Source organism: Manis pentadactyla, chromosome 11 (genome assembly GCF_030020395.1).
Source record: "Manis pentadactyla isolate mManPen7 chromosome 11, mManPen7.hap1, whole genome shotgun sequence".
Classification (NCBI taxonomy): domain Eukaryota; kingdom Metazoa; phylum Chordata; class Mammalia; order Pholidota; family Manidae; genus Manis; species Manis pentadactyla.
Window position 1 is genome coordinate 89208957 of NC_080029.1, and position 18471 is coordinate 89227427.

Here is an 18471-nt window from a genome sequence, read left to right on the forward strand (position 1 = left end):
AATGTCCAGCTGGTCCTATAACTGCTTGGCACCAATAAATTAACTATCAGCATTTTTGCCAGCAAAGCACATATATATATATATATATAAAAAAAAAAAAAAACCAAAGGATAGAAGATCCACTCTTGAGTTACTGCCAAGGCTTTATACAAACAGAACCACTTAATTTTAGCATTCCTATTGGAGTGGAATCATGCTCATTCTGGGAAAGTCTTTTCTCCAACCCTCCTGAAACCAGAAATCTCTAAATATATGGCCACTGAATTAGATATGCAGAGAGGCCAAAAGGTCCCTGTATTTATTGTCCAGCATTTATTAATGAAAAAATTTTTACTGAGCACCTACTATGTTCCAATTAATGTTTGGGTGGCTAAACCTATTCCAATAGTGATTACCTTGTTTGGTGAACAGAAACAAGAATTCAGGAAACAGATTTGGTCCAGAAACTCCCCTCACATGAAAATGGCAGAAAATGTACTCCCATATATTAAAAGTGAATTAAGGAACCATATATTATATGTAAAGTAAAGAGTACTGATTATTACTCTCTTAATGGTGTACAGAGAATACTGCAGAAAAATCAATTGGCCAATTGATTCAGCTGGAATGTTGAACCCAATTTCTTTCAGAGGCAGGAACAGCTGTCAGGTTTTGGTCAACTACCATCATAGTAAGGCTGTTTAAATGGAAAGCTGAATGGTGCTGCCATGTTATATTACATGTTATTCAATGTTACCAATAAATATGCTGTAAACATTTAATATTGAGAGATGCCATAGAAATTCTTGGAAGTCACAAACTTCTAAATGTATTGTAAGCACTTATGTATCATTTTTATAAACAGAATCTGGAAAGTATGATATTATTTCCCATTTTAGAATTGTCATATTCCTTACTGAATTCAAAACCAAGCCAAATATACACTACTTGATCAAAAGCGAGGCTGCAAAAATAACACTTTGACAAACTGAAAGAAAAATGTCACCTCCTGCAGAGAAATAGAGGTGTTGAAACAAATAAGGTTGATTCTTGTTTTATTAATGTTTAATCATTTGTAGGGCACACTTCATTTGCAATGAAAATACTTGTTCATCAAGTTAGAAAGATAAATGATAATTGCTTTTTGAGTATTTAATATTAACTGGATCAAGGCAGGGAACTAGCAAAAGGACAAAAACTAAAATTTAACAGTTCTTCCTAAAACTTCTCTCATACTTTTGGTGTGCTGTAGAAGGAAAGAATTTTAAACAGAAAATTACACTCTTTTATCCTTCAATCATGACTAATTAAATACTTGGTAAGAGTAGAAGAGTAGACTAACTTTTTAAGTTCAATTTCTTTTCAAAAAATCAATTGTATGTGCAGGATGAGAGAATCAGGGATTCATTCTGTAAAGACTATGTTAATGTTTAATTTGGTTGTGTTTTAAAGAATCTGAAGGCTCCTGCAGACTGTTTTCATTCTATGCCATCTACCCCATTTCTGGGCACAAACACAGAATTTTAGTGCCACCTCCATAAAAGCCAAGGGAGTAAGTTTATTTTTCCCAAGGTTCAACAGAGATTTCTTGTGCCTAGTATGAGGGCAGTAGATTCATGCATTAATGCATATTTTTATTAAGCGCTCTGTCACTTAATTTCACATGCTACAGATATTTTCCAAAGGTTTTTATAAACCCTCTAGTTTTCTGACTTAAAAATCCAAAATAGAGCCACAGATGCTACATATCTAAATATTCCTTACCCAAGTGAATAATACAAAAATCTCTCAAACCTACCAATCCCAGCTTTAAATCATTTTAGAATTAATCTTCAGTAGATAAATGGCCAAATAGCTCCCAAAGTTTCTAAAGCTTTTCTTGCCTTAGGAAGGAGTTGGCTTCCCATATGGCACAGAGAATCCAACTGGTCACCCACCCAGCTGGTCTCACTGAGTTCTGGGCTCCACATACTTCCAAGTCAACATCCAGGAAATAGGGGCATGAAAAGACTTCCAAGGGAGTAGTATCTGCATAGGCAGTGGTTTTGAGTGTGGATTTTGGAGTCAGCAGACCAGGGAGTGCCTCCTGGTTTTGCCAGTTACTAAGTGTGTGACACTGGGCTATTTATTGAACTTCTCCAAGCCCCAACTTCCTCATGTTAAGATGAAGGTGAAAGATTCACTTTGGGAAATTGGGTGAGAATCTAGTGAGTTGCTGAGGGAAGTTGTGCCCTATGAGATATTAGGACTTCTTATGAAGCTAACTAATTAACAGAATATGACTGACAGGGATAGACATACTGACCTATGGAAAAGAAGAGAGCTCAGAAATAAATTCCACACACATATATATTTTTAATATATGACAGAAGTGATAAATTATGATATAAATGAAAATTGAACCTCTATTTCACACCACACAAAATGAATTCCAGATGGATCAGGACTAAAATACCAGAAGCAAAGCTGAAAAGTTTAAGTTGAAATTTTTTCTAATTCTTTATAACCTTGACAAGGAAGTTTTTCTTTAAAAGACACAAAATTTTTCATTATAAAATATTAATAAATTTGACTCTGTTAAAAGCATGGATATCTGATCATTCAAGTCACCTTAGAGAAGGTGAAAAAATGAGTTTCAAACTGGGAGAGGATATCTCCTATTCATATAATCACCAAAAGATTACTATCAAAAATATATTTAAAATTCCTGTAAGAATAAGAAAAGCTCAACCAATCCAATTTTTTAAATTATGCTAAAGACATGAACAGACATTTTTTAAAAGAAGGAATACATATGGCAATAAATACTTGACCTCATTAGTGACCAGAGAAATGCATATGAAGACCATTATAAAACCACACAATTAGCAAAAATTAAAAAGCCTAATAATAACAACTGTTTAGAGAGAATATGGATGAACAAGATTTCTTAAGTATTGCTGGTTGAAATGCAAACTGGTACAACTACTTTGGAAGGCAGGACTGCATTATTTTGTAAAGCTGACCATTCAAATACTCTGACCCATTTGCAATTTCAGTCCAAAATAGGATCTAGAGGAACTCTTATACATGTAGAGCAGATGACATATACAAGAATGTTTCATGGCAACAGCATTTATAACATAAGTCTGGAAAAAACCCACATGCCTGTTTTCAAGAAAATGTGTAAATAAATGTAGACAATAAACCCCCTATGGAATGTTACACGGCCCTCAAAAAGCATGCGCTACTGATGTATGCTAAAGTAGAGATAGATCTTGGTAATATAATGCTGTCTGAAAAGTTAAGTCCTAAAAGATTGGCAATATCAAGATACCCGTTTATCAAATAAAAACTCAAATATAAAATTTAAGGATATATTAAACCAGCAATCCAAATAATAAACTGAAATGCCTAACTCTCTAAAACCTTATCTAAAAGCACAAATCTTCTGAATTTCCATGGTGTAATATGCAATCTACTTACTTCATTTGATAAATAAAATTATGTACTTCATCAAGATCAAATGAAATATAAATAGATAAAACTGAAAGTGTACAGTGGTAGATGTTAAACCATATCCCATTATTTATTAAGAATAATTTTGCTGCTCATTTAAGGATGGAGATCATATACTCAGTCATAAAGACTGTCTTGGAGAACTCTAGTAAACCAGAAAAATTTTAGATATATTATTGTAAGAGGTACATTTTGGAAAACAGCTCAATCACATAATTTATCCTGCCACACTTGGTCCATCTGTAGCCATTTCTGAGTGAATGGGGAAAGCCATACATTTACTCAAAGACTATTTTTAAGCCCAGTAAGGAAATCTCATTAGCTCCTAAGTTAGAAGCCAGGAGAGCTTGGCAGCCGTCACATGTGGGAAACCTATTGAGCAGTGAATAGAATAATTATTCCCAAGGACTGTGTATTCTGGACATGGGAATGCAACTCAGTGCTCCATGAAATTGTCCTCCTCACTTTCAGACTACACTAAAAAATGTGGGGGTTTTCCCCTCTTTAATGTCATTAGTCTATTCTGATGACAAATATTGCCTTTGGTTGCCAGATATTTAATATACTAGTTATATGAATGCAACAAATCAACCTACTGTCCAGAAAACTGGAAAATTTCTGCTATTTTTGTCCTGAATATTAAGGTAATGCTTAACAGGGATTGGAAAATCTGCAAATTAAATATAATAGCACTACCATGAGTTTTCATTACTATAGGTATTTAAGTTCCATTCTTACATGTCTTATCCTCATTTATAAAGAATACATACAAAATAAAGGTCTTTCTCCCTTGAAATTAGAACAAAATAGTGGCAAGGTGGTTTTAAGCAATATGATTTCAGTGTTCTTCATCAACCATTCCAAGTGTCAGAGTAGTGTTCTATTCGTCAGTGGCAGAAGTTATCAAAACACTGGGAGAACATAATAAGAAAGCACCCATTAAAAAAATGGAATTGAGAACACAATACAAATGCAGATAAATGCCTTGTTAGGGAACTGAAAACACTGAAATGGATTATGTTTTCTAAATCAATTATGTCCAAAATTATTAGGTATTTGATTCATGATAAACAATAACCAAACCACATACATTTTTATTTCCCGTAAAGAATTCCATGATGTCCTAATTTCAAAAGAACACATACACACATACCAAAACTACATGCATATATTGACAATTTTAATGACATGTAAATTAACATAATTTTTCTGGAGAGCATGGACTTGAGCTTAATCATACACATGTCTGTCCCCCAACTATACTATAAGTTGAGAGAAAGGGCTGTCTTATTCAATGCTGTATCCCAAGGGCATGATACAATATTGGTGCTTAGAAAATATTTTTTGAATGGACCAATGAATTTGGCATAATGCATTCAAGAGCCTTTAAAAATTTTTTTCACCCCTTTAAACCAGTTATTCTACTCCCAGGAATTTATCCTAAGGAAATTCAGAGACACAAAAATAAGCATACAAGGATGATTATTGCAGCATTATTTCTAACACAAAATTTTAATGTTCAACAAGGGAATTGGTAAATTGTGGTATATCACACAATATAATATAGTACTGGGCAATTGTTTAGAAGTGTATTTATGGGGATAACTACACTTACAGTTGTGAGCATTTAGTAATTCTTATCATTACTGAATCACTATGCTATACATCTGAAACCAATGTAATATCGTATGTCAACTATATTCCCATTTTTTTAATGCAAAAAAAGTGAAAGTGTATTTTAAAAGTGTAAATACTGACAAGGTGAATTTTTGTGATATTAACATTATATGTACAATCTAAATAGTGTGTGTGTGTATATATATATATATATATATATATATATATATATACACACACACCTATATCTAATCTATTACATAGGTATAAATGAATATATTTGTATACATAGAAAAAGAACTTGTAGAAAGAAAATACACCAAAATGTTAAAGGTAGTTAACACATTTTGCTAACAGAACTTAATATATTTAAAAGCTTACAAAATAATTAAAATTATATTTAATAAATGAAATATAAGTGAATTTAGTTAATAATAAACATACTTTTTGTGTGTGTGTTCTATCTGTAAGCTATCCAACAACCACACACAGAAAAAAAGCATTTGGTATTTAGTCTTATAAGTCAGAAATGAGACAGTCATAAGGAAGAGGAAAATATGTAAATACAGTTTAAACACCACAAGAGTAACTCCACCAAAACGAGCACATGTTTTAAAAATAGTCATGCAAATAAAATATCTCATTGGAAAGGTAAATATTAGTGAATATTTTGTTTGAAATATAAACGCATTCATATTTAAAGTAATGATAACAGTGCAATACGCTTTACAAAAACATATAAAATCTTTTAAAACAATAAATATAGTTGTTTCCATATTTTGTTTTCTAAAAATAAAACTGCTACCAATTCTTATCAAGAGCATGGGATTTTCCTCCTTTAATACTGTTTTATGTTATTGCTAGCTAAAATCAATGAGAGTATCAGAATTTTGGACTCATCCAATGGAAATTTTGCTTCCCTGCTGGAAGACAATCTAAAGTCACATAGCCCGAGTCTGCCTCCCTGTATAATCTGTCCACACAGAATCACAAAAGCTGCTAAAATTAAACACTGGAGACAAAAGTCAATTATAAGTTTTTAGGTTTTTTAATTCTTTGAGTATTGTCTTTTTTTTTTTTTAATCACAAGAAAGTCCCCACTACTGAGGTCTCAAAACAGAATCCAAAAGCATGGATGGCTTTTATCTGGGTGTTAGGCCATCCATATGCACAGGTTCATTCTGCAGCTGAGTTTACTATGCTGTTCAGTGTCTGAATCCTTTTTATCCTTTTTCTCCTTGTTAATTGGATAAAGCTGAATAGTTTTTCATGAAATTTTAGGATATTCTATGCTCAGACAACCAATATTAAGATTTTAAGAAAGATAGAGAGAGCTCAGTATAATTATTGCAGCAGCCTAGAAGCCCAAGTAGGCTAAAAGCTAAACAACCAAGAGCGCTGAATATCTTAAATCCAGCTTCAAAAAACAAACAGACCTGAAAAAATATTGCAAGGCCTTGTACATATTTCTGAACTGCTGCCCTGGCAAACTGACATGGAAAAATGAATGTCTTCCCTAAGTAACACACAAATTTGGGTCATAGTCTCAGCTACTATTCAGTTGAGACAACCATGAAGTCAAATTTTACAATAAGAGTTCTGCTGTATCTGAGATGACAGAACTTAGTATATAGATAACCTAGTCACATAGGAGACTTTATCACCATATGAAAGAATATCATAGATACCAACAAGAATCATTTATGTTAAAGCATTTTAAGGATTAGTCAATATGAAGAAATATCAGTCTATTAAAGGAGAAAACCCAACAAATGTCATCACTGGCAATGTCATCACAGGTGTTTCCCTGACTACATAACTTTCCATTTGTCACAGGCACAAACTTTAACATTAATATTTGAAATGGCCACAAGGTACCAAAACTATTACTTATGATAATAAACTTTCGGCTTTTCCAAATCTGAATCTTTCAGCATTCATATGAATGTTTATAATCATGTAACTAAAGTCTATACCATGTTAACCTGAAGTAGAGAAAATCTTAAGCAAACTCCCACAGTATATGACTAATTTCAGTGAATTGTGTACTTCTTAAAACATAGAACGCAGGAAATGTTAAGAATAAGGCCCACAAGCCCAGTTTGAAAAAGACAGATGTACCCCCATGTTTATCGCAGCACTATTTACAATAGCCAACAAATGGAAGCAACCTTAATGTCCATCAGTAGATGGATGGATAAAGAAGATGTGGTACATATACACAATGGAATATTATTCAGCCATAAGAAGAAAACAAATCCTACCATTTGCAACAACATGGATGGAGCTAGAGGGTATTATGCTCAGTGAAATAAGCCAGGCAGAGAAAGACAAATACCAAATGATTTCACTCATCTGTGGAGTATAAGAACAAAGAAAAACTGAAGGAACAAAACAGCAGCAGAATCACAGAACCCACGAATGGACTAACAGTTACCAAAAGGAAAGGGACTGGGGAGGATGGGTGGGAAGGGAGGGATAAGGGTGGGAAAAAGAAAGGGGGCATTACAATTTGCATGTATAATGTGGGGGGGCAGGTACGGGGTGGGCTCTACAACACAGAGAAGACAAGTAGTGATTTTATAGCATCTTACTACATTGATGGACAGTGACTGTGAAGGTGTATGTGGGGGGGACTTGGTGAAGGGGGGAGCCTAGTAAACATAATGCTCTTCATGTAATTGTAGATTAATGATACAAAAAAATAATAATAAGGCCCACAATCCTAAATATTAGGGAGTTCTTGAAGCATAAAAAAATAATTTTAGAATTAAAGGAAATAGTTCTTTATACAAGAACTAATGAACATCTGGCGATCACTATCTTAAAGAATTTTCAAAAGATAAAAACATAAAAAAGTTTACAAAGGTGTTTGAGAAATGCACTGGTTCTTAAAGAAAATACATTCAGAACACCTGCCTTACCTCAGAGACAAGGCTATAGGTGCAGTGACAGAGGCTGCAAGTTGCCTCATGATGTCTGTTCTCCTCTGACATGGTATCAGTACTTTTAGTTGGTCATATGGCACTTAGCTAAAAACTCATGTCCCAGCCTCCATTGCTGCTAGCATGGTCATATAACTAAGTTTTGGCCAACAGGATGTGAGTACACATAATATATGCAACTTCTCAGTCATGATCTTCCCCTGGCTGGAAAATAGTTGAGGTAGCCACAGAGCTACAGCAGCTACTTTAGACCATGAAATGAAAGATACATAAGCATCAAGGTACAAACAACCTGGGTATTTGTAACTGTGGAACTATAGTCAGTCCTGAACCTTCATCTACACATACACATGGGAGAGGAATAAGCTTCTATCTTCTTGTACCATGATTATTTAGGGTTTATAAAGAGCAATCAGTCATTACTCAAAATAATATAGAACCTAACATTTATTTAGCATTTATTACATACTACACACTGTGCTAAGTGCTTTACATACAATCTCACTTATTTGCACAAAACAAAAATACTTTAAAGCAATTATTATCCCCAGAAAATTGGGCCTCATGAAGGAAAGGTAACTTGCCTGGAGTTACTCAGCTATCTGATTCTCATGTCACAGCCAGACTGTGAACCACCACTCTATGCTCTAAATTCCATTTGCCTGATCTGGAGAGCAACCCCTACAAAACATTCCAAGAACACTGAGTTGTAGGTCCCTCAGATTTGACTGATGTATCTTCAAGACTATGCAGTATAGAAATGATAAAAAGTTACATAGCTAAGAACCACAGAGGAAAAAATCTTTCCCACTGCCACTCCAATGTGATATAATTTGAAGGCATGACATAAAACACCACCATACACCACTCACAAAAATTGACTCGAAATGGAGGGAAAATGTAAATGTAAAACCTGAAACCATGAAACTCCTAGGAGAAAATACAGGTTTTCTTTTCAATATAATGCAAATCAAAACCACAATGGCTATCATCTCATCAAAAAGACAAGAGATAACAAGTTTTAGCATGCCAAAGCTCCTTGACATGGGTCTTGGTAATGATTTTTTGGATATGACATCTAAAATATAAGCAACAAGAGGCAGGAGATTCAAGATGGCGTCATGAGACGTGAGACAGAGAACTCCTCCCAAAACCACATATAATATGAAAATATAGTTAATACAACTAATCCTAAAACAGCAACAGGAAAGAAGGCTGCACCAGACTGCATAAAGACCTCACGAACAGAGTAGACCTCATGAAACAGGGTAACGTTCAAAAGCCTTGACCAGGTGGGACCCAAGCCCTTCCCTGACTCCAGCTCACCAGCAGAAGGAAGAAAAATGGAGCAGGGAGTAGGTGGAAGTCTAGGACTGCTGAACACCCAGCCCAGGAGATCTACTTTAGGAGCACAAACCTACATTGCATGGTGCTCTGGAGATTAGTGGGGTTGGAAAGCTAAGACAGATGGAATACTTGGAGAGACTGAGATTCCAGCCATTTGTGGAAGACAGGGATCCTCATCCGGCTGCTCTGGGACAAAGTAAAGGTGGCCAGTCTGGGAGGCTTCCTAGCAGTGAGAGGGCTGCTGAAGGGGCAGGGTTTGCACAGAATTGCAGCATAGGAAAAGAGATAGGTGGACAAGGTTGTCTGGGTGTGCACTGCCCAGAAGGTTGGGAATTTTCAGGAGCTTCAGGCACTCCATTCCCATGGCTGGCTACTCAGCTCTATGGTCCCGCACTGTGATGCACAGCCTGCTGTGCCTTCCTCCTGGCCTGCCAGCACCAGCTCACAAACCGGCAGTCCCTGCCCTGGCATAAGGCCAGACAGAGGGAGGCCCCACCTATGGCAGGCACAGACGCAAAGCACATAGGCTTGCAACTGTGTGGTCAGCCCAGTGGTTCTGAGAGTGGAGACAGGCACTGAAGCCGGGAAACAGGAAAAAGCTCTTTCCTACCCCCAGGATATAATGCAGCTCCCCTGTGACCCCTGACATAACTCCAGGGGCTGTGCACCTCCAGAGACTAGAGCTTCTGGCCCCTAGAGGGTGCCACATACAAATATGAAACATCAAAAGAACCTGGTTCAAACAAAAATCTCACAATCAACAGAAAACAGGCCAAATGAAACTGAACTCACCAATCTTCCTGAAAGAGAATCCAAAATAAAATTAATAAACATGCTCATGGAGGTACAGAAAAATATTCAAGAACTCAGGGATGAATATAGGATAGAGATTAAATCATTAAGAAATTTCATATCTGAAATGAAATATACAATGGAGGTTTTAAAAGCAGACTAGATGTAGTAGAAGAGACGGTAAACAGAATAGAAATTAGAGAAGAGGAATACAAAGAAGCTGAGGCACAGAAAGAAAAAAGGGTCTCTAAGAATGAAAGAATATTGAGAGAACTGTGTGGCCAATCCAAACGGAAAAATATTCGGATTATAGGGGTACCAGAAGGAGAAGAGAGAGAAAAAGGGATAGAAAGTGTCTTTTAAGAGGTAATTGTTGAAAACTTCCCCAATCTGGGGAAGGAGATAGTACCTCAAGCCATGGAGGTGCACAGATCTCCCAACACAAGGGACCCAAGGAAGACAACACCAAGACATAATAACTAAAATGGCAAAGATCAAGGAGGATAAGGACAGATTTTTAAAAGCAGCTAGAGAGAGAAAAAAGATCACATACAAAGGAAAACCCATCAGACTATCATCACACTTCTCAACAGAAACCTTACAGGCCAGAAGGGAGTGGCATGATATATTTAATGCAATGAAGCAGAAGGGCCTCGAACCAAGAATACTCTATCAGGCAAGATTATCATTTAAATTTGAAGGAGGGATTAAACAATTTTCAGATAAGCAAAAGCTGAGAGAATTTACCACCCACAAACCATCTCTACAGTGCATTTTGGAGGGACTGCTATAGATGGAAGTGTTCCTAAGACTAAATAGCTGTCACCAGGGATAATAAAACCACAGCAAAGAAAGTAGAACAATTAATTACTAAACAGATGCAAAATCAAATCAACTACCCCCAAAGTCAATCAAGAGATAGAAAAAGAGTACAGAATATGATACCTAATATATAAAGTATGGAGGAGGAAAAAAAAAAGAAGAACCTTTAGGTTGTGTTTGTAATAGCATACTAAGTGAGTTATATTAGACTGTTAGACAGTAAGGTAATTACCCTTGAACCTTTGGTAACCACGAATCTAAACCCTGCAATGACAATAAGTACATACCTATCGATAATCACCCTAAATGTAAATGGTCTGAATGCACCAGTCAAAAGATCTAGAGTCACTGAATGGATAAAAAAACAAGACCCATCTATATGGTGCCTACAAGAGACTTACCTCAAACCAAAAGACATACACAGATTGAAAGTAAAGGGATGGGAAAACATATTTCATACAACTAATAGGAAGAAAAAAGCAGGAGATGCAGTACTTGTATCAGAGAAAATAGACTTCAAAACAAAGAAAATAACAAGAGACAAAGAAGGACATTACATAATGATAAAGGGGTCAATCCAACAAGAGGATATAACTATTACTAATATCTATACACCCAATAGAGGATCAACTACAAATGTGAAACAAATACCAACAAAACTAAAGGGGGAAATAGAATGCAGTGCATTCATTTTAGGAGACTTCAACACACCACTCACTCCAAAGGACAGATCAACCAGACAGAAAATAAGTAAGGAGACAGAGGCACTGAAAACATATTAGAACAGATGGACCTAATGGACATCTACAGAACACTCCAGCCAAAAGCAACAGGATACACATTCTTCTCACGTGCACATGGAACATTTTCAAGAATAGATCAGATACTAGGCCACAAAAAGAGCCTCAGTAAATTCAAAAAGACTGAAATTGTACCAACCAGCTTCTAAGACCACAAAGGTATGAAACTAGAAATAAATTACACAAAGAAAACAAAAAAGCCTACAAACACATGGAGGCTTAATAACATGTTCCTAAATAATCAATGGATCAATAACCAAATTGAAACAGAGATCAAGCAATATATGGAGACAAATGACAACAATAATTCAACACCACAAAATATGTGGGACCCAGCAAAGGCCATGCTCAGAGGGAAGTATACACAATACAGGCCTACCTCAGGAAAGGAGAACAATCCCAAATGAACAGTCTAAACTCACAATTAATGAAACTAGGAAAAGAAGAACAAATGAGGCCCAAAGTCAGTAGAAGGAGGGACATAATAAAGATTAGATCAGAAATAAATAAAATCAAGAAGAATAAAACAATAGAAAGAATCAATAAAACCAGGAGCTGGTTCTTCAAGAAAATCAACAAAATAGATAAACCCCTAGCCAGACTTATCAAGAAAAAAAGAGAGTCTACGCACATAAACAGAATCAGAAATGAGAAAGGAAACATCACTACAGACACCACAGAAATACAAAGAATTATGAGAGAATATTATGAAAAATTATATGCTAACAAATTGAAGAACCGAGAAGAAATGGACAACTTTCTAGAAAAATACAACCTTCTAAGACTGACCCAGGAAGAAACAGAAAATCTGAATAGACTGATTATCAGCAACAAAATTGAATTGGTAATCAAAAAACTACCTAAGAACAAAACCGTTGACCAGATGGTTTCCCTGCTGAATTTTATCAAACATTTAGTGAAGACCTAATACCCAGCCTCCTTACAGTTTTCCAAAAAGTAGAAGAGGAGGGAAAACTCCTAAACTCATCCTACGAGGCCAGCATCACTCTAATACCAAAACCAGGCAAACACACCACAAAAAAAAAGAAAGTTACAGACCAATATCCCTGATGAACATAGATGCAAAAATACTCAACAAAATGTTAGCAAACCAAATTCAAAAATACATCAAAAATATCATCCATCATGATCAAGTAGAATTTATTTCAGGGATGCAAGGATGGTACAACATTCGACAATCCATCAATATCATACACCACATCAACAGAAAGAAGGACCAAAACCACATGATCATCTCCAGAGATGCTGAAAAAGCATTCGACAAAATTCAACGTCCATTCATGATAAAAACTCTCAAAAAAATGAGAATAGAGGGCAAGTACCTCAGCATAATAAAGGCCATATATGACAAACCCACAGCCAACATTGCACTTAACAGCAAGAAGCTGAAAGCTTTTCCTTCAAGATCAGGAACAAGACAAGGATGCCCACTCTCCCCACTTCTATTCAACATAGTTCTGGAGGTCCTAGCCACGGCAACCAGACAATACAAAGAAATAAAAGGTATTCAGATTGGTAAAGAAGAGGTTACCTTTACCCTATTTGCAGATGACATGATATTGTACATAAAAAACCTGAAAGCATCCACTCCAAAACTACTAGACTAATATCTGAATTCAGCAAAGTTGCAGGATACAAAATTAATACACAGAAATCTGTTACATTCCTATAAACTAACAATGAACTAGCAGAAAGAGAAATCAGGAAAACAATTCCATTCACAATTGCACTAAAAAGAATACAATACCTAGGCATAAACCTAAACAAGGAAGTAAAAGACCTATACTCTGAAAACTATAAGATACTCATGAGAGAAATTAAAGAAGATACCAATAAATGGAAACATATCCCATGCTCATGGATAAGAAGAATCAATATTGTCAAAATGGTCATCCTGCCTAAAGCAATCTGCAGATTCAATGCAATCCCTATCACAATACCAACAGCATTCTTCAATGAACTAGAGCAAAAAGTTTTAAAATTCATATGGAACCACAAAAGACCCCGAATAGCCAAAGCAATCCTGAGAAGGAAGAATAAAGCTGGGGGGATTATGCTCCCCAACTTCAAGCTGTACTCCAAAGCCACAATAATCAAGACAATTTGGTACTGGCACAAGAACAGACCCATAGACCAATGGAACAGATTAGAGAGCCCAGATATAAACCCAAGCATATATGGTCAATTAATATAAGATAAAGGAGCCATGGATATACATTGGGGAAATGACAGCCTCTTTGACAACTGGTGTTCGCAAAACTGGACAGTTACATTCAAGAGAATGAAACTGGATTATTGTCTAACCCCAAACACAAGAGTAAACTCAAAATGGATCAAAGACCTGAATGTAAGTCTTGAAACCATAAAACTCTCAGAAGAAAACATAGCCAAAAATCTCTTGAATATAAACATGAGCAACTTTTTCCTAAACGCATCTCCTCAGGCAAGGGAAAGAAAACAAAAAATGAACAAATGGGACTACATCATGATAAAAAGCTTTTATACAGCAAAGGAAACCATCAGCAGAACAAAAAGACAACCTACAGTATGGGAGAACGTATTTATAAATGACATATCCGACAAGGGGTTAACATCCAAAATATATGAAGAACTCACATGCCTCAACACCCAAAAAGCAAATAACCCTATTAAATAATGGGTGGAGGATATGGACAGACAATTCTTCAAAGGAGAAATTCACATGGCCAATAGGCACTTGGAAAGATGCTCCACATCATTAATTATGAAGGAAATACACATTACAACCACAATGAGATGTCACCTCACACCAGTTAGAATGGCCAACATAGAAAAGACTAGGAACAACAAGTGCTGGTGAGGATGCGGAGAAAGGGTAACCCTCCTACACTGCTGGTGGAAATGTAAATTGGTTCAACCATTGTGGAAAGCAGTATGGAGGTTCCTCAAAAAACTAAAAATAGAAATACCATTTGATCCAGGAATCCAACTCCTAGGAATTTACTCAAAGAAAACAACTTCTCAGATTCAAAAAGACATATGCACCCCTATGTTTATTGCAGCACTTTTTACAATAGCCAAGATATGGAAAGCAACCTAAGTGTCCATCAGTAGATGAATGGATAAAGATGATGTGTTACATATACACAATGGAATATTATTCAGCCATAAGAAAGAAACAAATCCTACCATTTGCAACAACATGGATGTAGCTAGAGGGTATTATGCTCAGTGAAATAAGTCAGACAGAGAAAGACAAATGCCAAATGATTTCCCTCATTTGTGGAGTATAACAATGAAGCAAAACTGAAGGAACTAAATAGCAGCAGACTCACAGACTCCCAGAAGGGACTAGTGGTTACCAAAGGGGAGAGGTGGGGGAGGGCAGGTGGGGAAGGAAGGGGAAGGGGATTGTGAGGTATCATGATTGGTGTACATGGTGTGTGTGGGGTCACAGGGAAGACAGTGTAGCTCAGAGAAGACAAATAGGGACTCTGTGGCATCTTACTACACTGATGGACAGTGACTGCAATGGGGTATGGGGGGGACTCGATAATAAGGGTGAATGTAATAACCACATTTTTTCCTTGTGAAACCTTCATAAGAGTGTATATCAATGATACCTTAATTTAAAAAAATAAAATACAAGCAACAAAATAAAATAAACAAGTGGGACTACATCAAGGAAGTTTCGACACAGTAAAAGAAACCACCAACAAAGTGAAAAGATAACATACACATTGTTAAAAATATTTGCAAATATTTTCTGATAAGGGATTAATATGCAAAACATATACAGAACTCATACAACTCAAAAGCATAAAAATAAATAACCCAATTTAAAAATTGGCAAAGGACCTAAATAGACATTTCTCCAAAGAAGATGTACAAAATGCCACAGTCAAAAGATACATGAAAAGATGTTTGATATCACTGGTTATCAGGATAATGTGAATCAAAACCACAATGGGGTATCACCTCATCAGAAAGAGAAGAGATAACAAATGCTGGCATGGATATGGAGAAAAGGAAACCCTTTGGCACTGTTGGTGGGACTGTAAATTGATACAGCATTATGGGAAACAGTATGGAGGATCCTCAAAAAATTAAAAATAGAAGTACCATATGATCCAGCAATCCCACTTCTAGGAGCATATCCAAAGGTAATGAAAACTCTAGCTTGGAAAGATATCCACAGCCCCAGGGTTCCAGCCATATTTCTTACAGTAGCCAAGATATTGAAACAACCTCAGTGTCCATTGATGGATGACTGGATAAAGGAGTTATGATATATGTATACATACATATACATACAATAGAATATTCAGCTATAAAAATGAGGAAATACTACCATTGTGACAACATGGATGGACTTTGAAGGCATTATGTTAAGTGAAGTAAGTCAGTGAAAGATAAATACTGTAGGATCTCACTTACATGTGGAATCTAAAAAAGCAAACAAACTCATAGAAAAAGAGATCAGACTGGTAGTTACAAGAGGTGAAGCGTGGGAGGAGGGGTAATTAGAGGAAGGTGGTCAGAAGGTACAAACTTCCAGCTACAAGATAAAGAAGTATTAGGGTTGTAATGTACAACATGATGACTAGAGTTACCACTACTGTCTGATATGTAGAGAAGTTAAGAGAGTAAATCTTAATTCTCATCACAAGAAGAAAGTTTTTTCCTTTATTATTTTTTCTTTACTTTTTATTGTACCTAATAGAAGATGGATGTTAGCTGAACTTACTGTCATAACTGTCATAATCATTTCACAATATATATAAATCAAGCTATCATGCTGTATGCTTTAAACTTACACCATGATTTATGTCAATTATTTCTCAATAAACCTGGGGAAAAAATCCACCAAATGGTTAACAGTTCTTTGGTTTTGATTTTGGATTTTTTTTTCTTTTTTTTGGAAGGAGCTTATGGAGGAGACCTTTATTTTTTACATTATGTATTTCTATAATGTTTTATGTTTTTATAACCAGATAGCATTACTTTCATTATCTGAAAAGGCAGTAAAGATTTCTTAAAATACATCCCAGGAATTTTCCTGTTGGGGATTTTATCATTTAAGAATGTGTAAGGGTAAGTTATAAAGAAAAAGTGCCAAAGTGCTAGAAAAATATAATGCTGTAGATGAAATCATCTAAGAATAACAAATCAGATTTTTTAAAATCAATTTCTAACTGTGTTATTCCAATATGGATATACAGCAGCTTATAGCACTAACTACAATATAACATGAGAGGAAGTGAAAAAATTAGGCAAAAGAAAAAAAATGGTAAAAGAAATCAGATGAAAATGATTCCAGGTGTATGCTCAATGTGCAAAATGTGTGGACCAAAGTCTTGTAGCCTTGCTAGAGATAGGCTGAAATTTTTTTTTCTGAGCTTCCTAGCAAACAGGGCAAAAAGGCACTCAGAGTATCAATCAGATGGTAGGAAGTGAGCCATGAGGAGGCACAACTGATTTTGGCACCAGAACCTACTTAGATGCTTTATCTGGTGAGTCCACAGCATGAAGGTAGTTTTTCACATGACGAACTGTGTCTCCAAACACAAATAGGATTTTTGAAACTTTGGGTCCAAGTATCAGGTACAAAAGTTTAATAATTTTAAGGTCAAAATCTCAATAATTTAAAGCTCAAAGACATGCATATATAGAAGCTAAAATAAAATCGTCTCAATAAAGTTGCTGGACTAGTTTCCAACCACCTTTTTCTTTTATATAAATGATATATTGTAATTTACTTTCCATAATTTACTTTCTTTGCAGATACTAATATCTTAAATATTAGCCATTTTTTTAATATGCAGTACTAAAATCATTATGGTTTGACATTTTTATATGTGTATAAAGCATATTTTGTTCCACCTGTTTTTATTAGAAGAAATGTGGCCTGTTGAAAACTGAAACCTACATATTTTACTTTGGAAAAAAAGGCAGCTGGGAATATAAACCCCACACATTTGATTTTAACACTGCCTGGGAACTAAAACCTAAAATGTGAAATGACATCTATTAATGGTTTGATCGAAGAAACTGAGACTATGTTTTAACAGAAAGCAGAACTCTGAGCTGATGCCATAGCCATGGCATTCCAACTGCTGGGCAGGAGGCGGGTGAGTGGGGCAGCCACGCATGCTGAGGCTTCCCATGAGGACTTGCTTTCACAGGGATCTCTGTACAGTTGTACCTCCAGACTCAAGTATACAGAAACAAATTCTTTGGAATTTAGCCTCCGGGGAGGCAAGCAAATTATGTTAACCACATACAAACATTTATATGACTCCCTGGTTTGTTTCTATTAACTTCCAAAAATATTTGCAATGTTAAATCAGATCTTAGAAGACTAGTTGTGACAAGACATCCATAGTTTTTTCTTTTCATGCCACATGAAAGGACAAAATTTGTGAAAATTATTTAATATTATTTAAATTTTAACACTCCAGTCACAAATGTATTTATAATAATTTAAGTACATGTTTATTTCTTAAAATACAATCTGTTCCCTGACTCTCCTGCTACAAATTAAATATGTACAAATGGTGGAAGGAGATGTTCAGAAGTGACTCCAATGTTTAGAAGTTCCTCATTCGATACAGGTAAGGCAAGAGAAGGAAACTTAATATAAGTAGATAGAAAGGGTGAAGGCAAAATAT

General features: G+C 35.6%; 1 protein-coding gene across 5 annotated transcripts in view; it reads right to left on the reverse strand.

Annotated features, from left to right (window-relative positions):
* The window catches only part of FSIP1 (fibrous sheath interacting protein 1), a 194109-nt gene that overhangs the window by 82176 nt on the left and 93462 nt on the right, over positions 1-18471 (reverse strand). Inside the window, exon 11 of one of the 5 annotated variants that reach the window (XM_036923915.2) lies at positions 111-4388. The exons of the other annotated variants lie outside the window; for them this stretch is intronic. Coding sequence (XP_036779810.2) covers positions 4365-4388 — 24 coding nt within the window. The 3' untranslated portion in view covers positions 111-4364. Of the gene's footprint in view, positions 1-110; positions 4389-18471 lie in introns of those variants that run through there. 5 annotated transcript variants of the gene reach the window in all.